At 32.7% G+C, this 8,293-nt stretch overlaps 1 protein-coding gene across 1 annotated transcript; it reads right to left on the minus strand.

The window, feature by feature from the left end:
- Nucleotides 1-470: 470 nt before the first annotated feature.
- Nucleotides 471-1,849, minus strand: LOC115725330 (chlorophyll a-b binding protein 3, chloroplastic). Its single transcript, XM_030654811.2, has 3 exons — nucleotides 1,488-1,849; nucleotides 1,230-1,391; nucleotides 471-1,121 (listed from the first exon to the last, which is right to left on the minus strand). The coding sequence occupies exons 1-3, from the start codon at nucleotides 1,614-1,616 to the stop codon at nucleotides 612-614; spliced, it is 801 nt and encodes a 266-aa protein (XP_030510671.1). The 5' UTR covers nucleotides 1,617-1,849; the 3' UTR covers nucleotides 471-611.
- Nucleotides 1,850-8,293: the final 6,444 nt, after the last annotated feature.

Raw genomic sequence — 8,293 nt, forward strand, 5'->3', positions numbered from 1 at the left:
TATGAGAGAGAGGTAGGAAGAGTTAGAGAGAATTAAGAGAGAATCAAGTCCTTTGGGAGTAATAACTTAAGGGTGTATTCGGGTTTTGGGTGGGTGAATGAGTGAGATTGTCTTTTTTTTTTTTTTTTTTTTTTTTTTTTTTAAAATTAAAAAAATTAAAATAATTTAACACGTCGAAAATAAGGTTCAAACAATGTATTACACACGTGACTATTTTATTTCATATGCGTGTGAAATAGACTATTTGAACACTTGCTTTCTATATTGTAAATTATTTTAAATTTTTCAAAATTTTGTTGAAGGGTTGATATATTTTAACCAAACTTCCAAAAAATATTAATTACTTAGACTTCTACGTTATTTACCTAAGAACAAAGAGAAATTAGAAAATCACAAAAACACCTAAAAATAATTTCCAAGTTACGTTGGATATCATATCATGAACAAACTGATAAAACTACAAACAATTATAGACCAAGAACACGGCAAATAGTAATATTAATCTACATAAAATATTTTCTTTACAATAATACTACAATTCATTTCACTTCATCTCACTTGTCATAACATCAAAATATTATTAAAACATTTTAAAGAAGAAAATTACTACTCTACGACCCAGGAACAAACTTTGTAGCATAGACCCAAGCATTGTTAGCAACTGGGTTGTCAAGGTGGTCAAGTAAGTTCTCAAGTGGTCCCTTTCCAGTAACAATAGCTTGAACAAAGAACCCAAACATGGAGAACATAGCAAGTCTACCATTCTTGATCTCCTTAACCTTGAGCTCAGCAAAGGTAACTGGGTCATCAGCTAGGCCCAATGGGTCAAAGTATTGTCCACCTGGGTACAAGTCATTGCCCTCTCCAACTCCATCAAGCCCATTAATACGGAACCCTTCAACGAGGCCCATTAGGATCACTTGGAATCCCAGCACTGCTAGGATACTTTGGGCATGGACCAAGTTGGGGTTGCCCAAGTAATCTAAGCCACCTTCTGAGAAGATTTGGGCTCCAGCCTTGAACCAAACTGGCTCCTTAAAGTCCACTTTCACCCATTTCTCCAATACTTCTGGGGTTATGCACCCCAAAGCTCCAAGCATTGCCCATCTACCGTGGATCACCTAAATAGTTTTATTTTGTTGTATTTTTTAATGGACAATTTAGATTGAGTGGTTGAAAAATACATTGTTAAGAGAAAGAAGATTTGTAGATATTAAATAAACAAGTACCTCAAGAGCCCTGTTCTTGGCAAAGGCCTCAGGATCGGCAGACAAACCAGCAGTGTCCCAACCATAATCACCAGGGAATTCTCCTGTCAAGTAAGATGGAGTTTGAGCTGAAAAGGGTCCCAAGTACTTCACTCTGTCTGGTCCATACCACAAATCATTTCCCTATTCAAATATATACACACACTTCCTTAGTCAATATAGCCCTAGCCAAAAAAAAAAAAAAAAAAAGAATGAAAAACATATAATATAAAAACATACCATGGTGTATTTGCCAGTTCCCATTGGGACAACATCTTTCAAGGCATTGGAGCTTGGTCCTCTGTTTTGACCAAGAAATGGGGTGGGTCTTAGTAATGTGCTTGAGCTACCGGTGGCTGCCATTAGCATTTCTTGGGTTTTGGTTCACAGTTTTTGAATTGTCTTCTTGAGAATTTTATACCAAGAGGAGAAGCTCTGGTGTGAGTAAATATTATGTGCGGAAACTAAAAGAGAGAGATTAGTGGTCAAGAATAGATGAAGTTTGGGGAAATTTTGTGATGGGGTCCAAGCCTTTAATGAACCAATCACAAAGCTTGGAAGGATTTTTAAGTATCTATTTTATCCACATTTTATCTTGTGTACAAACAAATTGTTTTGTCTTTATGGGGTAATGATCTAGTAGGTGGTGCCTCTAGAACCATAATTGTCTATGCCAATCAGATGTAGCTATATTTGGTTTATTTTATTTATTTTTATAATTATATTTGGTTTATTTAATGTCCAATTTTTATGTCCTCTTGATTTTTGTATTTTCCAAAGAACCCTCCTTTTCGACCATTTTGATTTATGTGGTGGATGTGAGTTAGATCAATAGATTTGCATGTGAGTTGATCAATAGATTTGCAGTCAGATTTATTGATTAACTCGCATTCACCACGTAAATTAGAGTAGTCGAAATTCTTGGGATGAACGACTTTATTGTTTTCCACATTAGTGTTTTTAGTATTATAAGTATTGTTATTTTTTGAAGTAAATAAATTTTCCACTATGAATTCTAGTGTTGTACATTTTAAAGAAAAAAACCAGGTTGGAACGTACCAATGCTTATTGAATAAAATCAATAAGTGCACCACATATGCTCAAAATACAAGGGAAAATCATTTCCATTAAGAAAAAAATACAAGGGAAAATTCAATGGAGTAAATTCATTATTTATTGTAAGTGTATACAAAACAGAATGTACTATTTTATATTTTGAATTTACTCTAATATGCAAAACAACTTAAATTCAAGATGAAATAGTGCAGAGTATTAGTACTATTTGGTTTCATTATTTTAAAATAATTACTTTTTAATATTAAATTAGTTAATATATTCCGGTTGTATTTTATTTAATAATTATTAAATTATAAAATTATATCAAACTTCAAAGTTAATATAACTTTTAAAAAGTGACTAAAAAATTGGAAAAAAAAATATAAAATACTTTAAAATATTTTTAAATTGTCACATCGCTACCTTAATTCTTAATTTATAAAATCGAGATAAATAGATAAATAAAATATTGTTTAATCAATATATATTAAAAAATTATTTTAAACAATTCATTTTGTCAAAATATTAAAACTATTTATACAAAAATTTAAATTACATATTCAAAAATTTATGTCTTAAAACTTTTAACTATATGTGATATCCTTTTTTGACCTTTCACTTTATAAAATTAAGGTTTGCACTTGTAATTTTTTTTTCTTTTCAAAAAGATTAAAAATAATAAAACATATTTATTACTTATTGTTGATTTTTAAATTGATATCGATTATAACCAAGAGGTTTATAGCATCCTAAAAACAAATTTGTATTTATAATTTAATAAAACAATATCATAACTAAATATATAATCAAATTTAAATTTAAATTATATATGTTTGAATTAAAATTATAAAATGAAAAAATAATTCAAATTCAAATTTAAATTTTAAATATATATATTTAATAATTATAAATAATATTAAAGTAGAATGAAATAATAATTAATAAAATATTTTTTAAATTATCAAATTAAATTTGAATTCGAATCTACAACCGAATAATATTTAAATTTTAATTATAAAATATCTAAATAATAATAAATTTATAATTAAAACTAAATTATATTATTATTATTATTATTATTATTATTATTATTATTATTGAAACTCCTCTATCAATCCTTAGAAAGAGAACCATGAAGAATATTATTAGGAGAACCTTTAAACTCCTCCATCAAGCATCAACAAACATATCAGATTTAACATATTATTTTAATAGACTTAATACAAAATAGAAATATTGTATATTAATTAGAAAACTAGAATAATTATATAAAAAATTAGTTAGAAAAATAAACAAATTTGTTATATAATGAAAGCTTTTGTCAAATAATCTTTTTAAAATTAAGTAGCACATAATTAATACATTAAAATAAAAATGAAAAGTAATAACAAATTTTATATCAGTGAACTAATGACTTTTTGTTGTAGCAATGAACTAATTATTTTAAAAATAAAAGAAAAAGAGAAAATATGATAGTTTATATCTAGTCATCAATAATATCAAATTATAAGTGCGATAAATATATTTATATTCTTTTATGGGAAAAAAAACAGAAAAATACAAAAAAAAAAAAATTACTAAAATATACTGAGCCAACCATTTACACTATTATACAACTCACAAACAAATATTTACAAAAATACCATATCCTTTATACCTTCAGCTACACGAAAGAGAACGATGAACAACAACAATCTTCGATCGTTCAAATCAGCAACACAACCGAAATGAAACTACATCAAGAGGAAGACCACTATTAATTCCGGCAAATATCACTGGAAAAAAAGACACGGAACGATCTAAACAAAAATTGACAAAAAATAGATCATAAAAACTGAGACGAAACTGAAATTAAACACCGATTTTCGATTTTATTCAATCAAAACGACTTCTCCTAATATCGAAATTCAGATTCATGTAATATAGATCTCTAACAAACAGATCTGGAGCTCTTCCGAATCCAAAACTAGGTATAATGTGAAAAAAAAAGTCAGGAATAATAGAGTTTCACAACTTTTCTATCCCATATTTTTCTTTTTCCGATCTAATAACTGCCGACCCAGCCCTACTGATCACCTTCATCAGTCATCGTTTCCTTCTTTTTTTTTACTGTCATTACCATAATTTTATTGTTCCATTCAAAGTTGGCCGCAAGGCACACGTATGTACATTCAATTATATACGTGCTCCCCCAATTATATATGTTAAACAAGAGTTGTAGTGTTCGTTTTTTGTGGGAAAGTTGATTTTTTTTCTGCTGTCGTAGCCACCAAAATTGATATATTGTCGATTGTAAAAGATAAGTTATGTTTTTTGCATGTGTTAATATAAATATATGGCAACAACTAATTTTCTTACCCCATTTATATATTCATAATTGTAATTTTGCTATTTGTTTTTAAAACGTTATAGTATAATAATCTTCTGTCCTTAGCGAATGATCTTCACCATTCTTCACCACTGATTAATTTTTTTTTTTTTTTTTTTTTTTTATATATACTAGTATTGAAAAAACAATATAGTTAAAGCTTTTTAAATTAAAATGTATAAACCTTAAGTCAAGGAGAAAATTTTAACGTTAGTAGCTAAGACGTTTTGAATTTTCTTTTTTCGTTAGTTGTTCTTAAGCCTTTGAAGTTTTAATTTGGTGTTTTCGTTCTTTCATAACTTTTTGAAGCGGTGCCTGTTAAGAAAGTTAATTAATCTCTAATTGGTGTTAATACTCTGTTTTGTGTAATTGTCAGAGTCGGTTAGCATAGTTTTCTTCACTTTATTCTTTTTGCTTTTCTTGTCCCCTTTGCTGCAGCATTAGGGCCACTTGTCACCTTGCTATTAGTGCTTGTAATACCTATGAGAGTATAAATGGAAAATGATCTTCTCAGCCTCTCTTTGAGCTGAGTTTTGTGCAAACCAATTCTGTGTATTCTTTAACTTGGTATTAGAGCACAAAGGTCCGTACCAATGTCTGCCCATTCTCAGACTCCACAGGGAACAACCACTGTTGCAGCAGGTGCTGCAAGTTCTCCAAGTCCTGTAACTCATTCGACTTATACACAGCCCTTCAATACACTTAACCAACCCTTTCCTCTGAAATTAGATCGAAAGAACTATGTACTGTGGAAGACAATGGTTTCGACTGTCATCAGAGGTCATCGCCTTGATGGCTTCATCAATGGCAGTCGACCATGTCCTGCTGAGTTCATTCCAGCACCAACAACTACTGAAGGTGAACCTGGTTTTGGTCTTACCATGAATCCAGAGTATGAAAACTGGATTGTAAGTGATCAGCTCTTAATGGGCTGGTTGTACAGCTCTATGACAGAAGGCATAACAACTGAGGTGATGGGGTGCGATTCTGTAGCCACTCTTTGGAAGTCTCTTGAGAATCTCTATGGAGCTCATTCAAGGTCTCGAATGGATGATACTCGAACCCTGATTCAAACAACTCGAAAAGGATCTACGTCCATGGAAGATTATCTGAAACAAAAGAAGGCATGGTCTGACTCCTTAGCCCTTGCTGGTGAGCCGTACCCAGAAAACCAGCTTATCTCAAATGTTACCTCTGGTTTGGACATCGAGTATTTGCCCATTGTTGTTCAAATTGAAGCTCGAACTTCAACAACCTGGCAGGAGCTTCAAGGAATTCTTCTTGCGTTTGATAATAAGATGGAGAGACTTCAGAATCTTAGTCTCAACAGCAACAACAAATCGACTCACCCTCCTGCATCTCCAAATGCCAATCTGGCTAATTGCTCCTTTCCAAACAACAGAGGTCGTGGAAACAACTTCTACTTAAACCAAGGGAATCATCATCAAAACCAGAATACATCAGGAGGTGGTCGCAGCAACCAAAATCGTGGAGGCAGTAGCAGTGGAAGAGGACGTGGTGGCCGTTCCAATGGACCTAAACCAACTTGTCAGGTCTGTGGCCGTTATGGTCATTCAGCAGCTATCTGTTACAACAGATATGATGAAGCTTATATGGGGTCTGATCCCAAGCTTCATGGCCAAACAAGTCAGAAATCAACTCAGTCACCAGCAGCATACACAGCTACACCAGAAACTGTGGATAGTGAGGCCTGGTTTGTGGATAGTGGGGCGAGCAATCACGTGACATCTGATGAAACTAACATGCTGCAGAAACAGGAATATGGTGGTAAGGAAAATTTAATCATTGGTAATGGTAATGGTCTGCATATTTCTCATCTTGGGTATGGAAAATTGAAAACTAATATTGTATCCACATCTCTGTTGCTGAATAATATGCTGCTTGTTCCTGATATTGCAAAGAATTTATTAAGTGTGTCAAGTTTAACATCTGACAATGGTGTATTTGTTGAATTTCACCCTGATTGTTGTTTTGTGAAGGACAACATCACAAAGAAGGTGCTGCTGGAAGGAGTGCTTAGAGATGGTCTCTATCAGTTCACTAACAAATCTGTCTCCAATCAAAGTCAGTCTCAGTTTTTTACTGGTGTGTCGAGTCTGTCTAAATCAAAAGCTTTTAATACAGCAAGTTTTAATTATTCCAAGAAGGATTTGTGGCATAGACGTCTAGGTCACCCATCCACTAGAGTTCTTAAACTTGTTTGTGAGTTAAACAATGTAAAACTTCCAAAGAATGAAATGGAAAATTTTCGTGAAGCATGTCAATTTGGCAAATCTCATGCATTGCCTTTTAAGTTGTCATCTTATAGAGCCTCTAAAGTACTTGAGTTAATACATACTGATTTGTGGGGGCCTGCCCCAGTTGCATCCAATACCAATTTCAAATTTTACATACACTTCATTGATGATTTTAGTAGATTCACATGGCTATATCCCTTGAAACAAAAATCTGATGCACTTAGTGCTTTCACTGATTTTAAAGCCTTTGTTGAAAATCAATTTGACACTAAAATCAAAAGTATTAAATGTGATTGGGGTGGAGAGTATCAAACTTTTGAAATATTGGTTAGAACAAATGGGATTCATTTTCAGCATTCATGTCCTCACACTTCAGCTCAAAATGGAAGAGCTGAAAGGAAGCATAGACACATAGTTGAGATGGGGTTAACACTCCTTGCTCAAGCTAGTGTACCATTTAAGTTTTGGGTTGATGCCTTTCAGAATTCAGTGTACCTAATTAATAGGCTGCCAACACCCGTTTTACACAACAAAACACCCTTTGAGACTCTCTATTGCAGAAAACCTGATTATAAACAAATCAAAACTTTTAGATCAGCTTGTTATCCATGCATTAGGCCATATCAAAATCACAAATTTCAATTTCATTCATTAAGATGTGTGAATTTAGGATACAATGATTCATATAGAGGTTACAAATGTTTGAGTACAACGGGGAGAGTTTATATTTCTCGAAATGTTGTGTTTAATGAAAACATGTTTCCTTTTCAGCTTGGTTTTCTAAATACTCAGGCTCCTGAAAAACAAATCATTATACATAATGAGTCTTGGTCACAACTTCCCAATGTTCATTTTAAACAATTCACTTCCGTGTCTCAAAACACCAATCACTCTGTACCATCTCAAGCTGCTCCTGACTCTACTCCTACAGCAACAACTTCTCCAAGTGATCAGGTAAATCATACAAACTCATCTCAGTTAAATCTTGACTCACTTGATCATAGAAACGTTACACCCGAGATTGTCTCAGCTGGTGCCAGTGCAGATACCTTTCACATACAGTAGATAACTCAAAATGAAGACTCTATGAGTGTCAACCCTGAGCCTACAGATCACAATACTGCTGCAACTGATGAAGTTCATACTGGTAACATTCGTCCCACACACCACATGATTACAAGGTCAAAGGCTGGGATATTTAAGCCCAAAACTTATCTCAGCCAAGCTAAGTGGGAACCAATTGCTGAAGAACCAAGAAATGTAGCTGAAGCTTTGCAACACAAGGGATGGAACCGTGCCATGAATGATGAGATTGTAGCTCTCAAAAGAAACAAAACTTGGATTTTAGTTCTAAGATCTAAAGC

The sequence above is a fragment of the Cannabis sativa genome, chromosome 6 (assembly GCF_029168945.1).
Source record: "Cannabis sativa cultivar Pink pepper isolate KNU-18-1 chromosome 6, ASM2916894v1, whole genome shotgun sequence".
In the NCBI taxonomy this organism is placed as follows: domain Eukaryota; kingdom Viridiplantae; phylum Streptophyta; class Magnoliopsida; order Rosales; family Cannabaceae; genus Cannabis; species Cannabis sativa.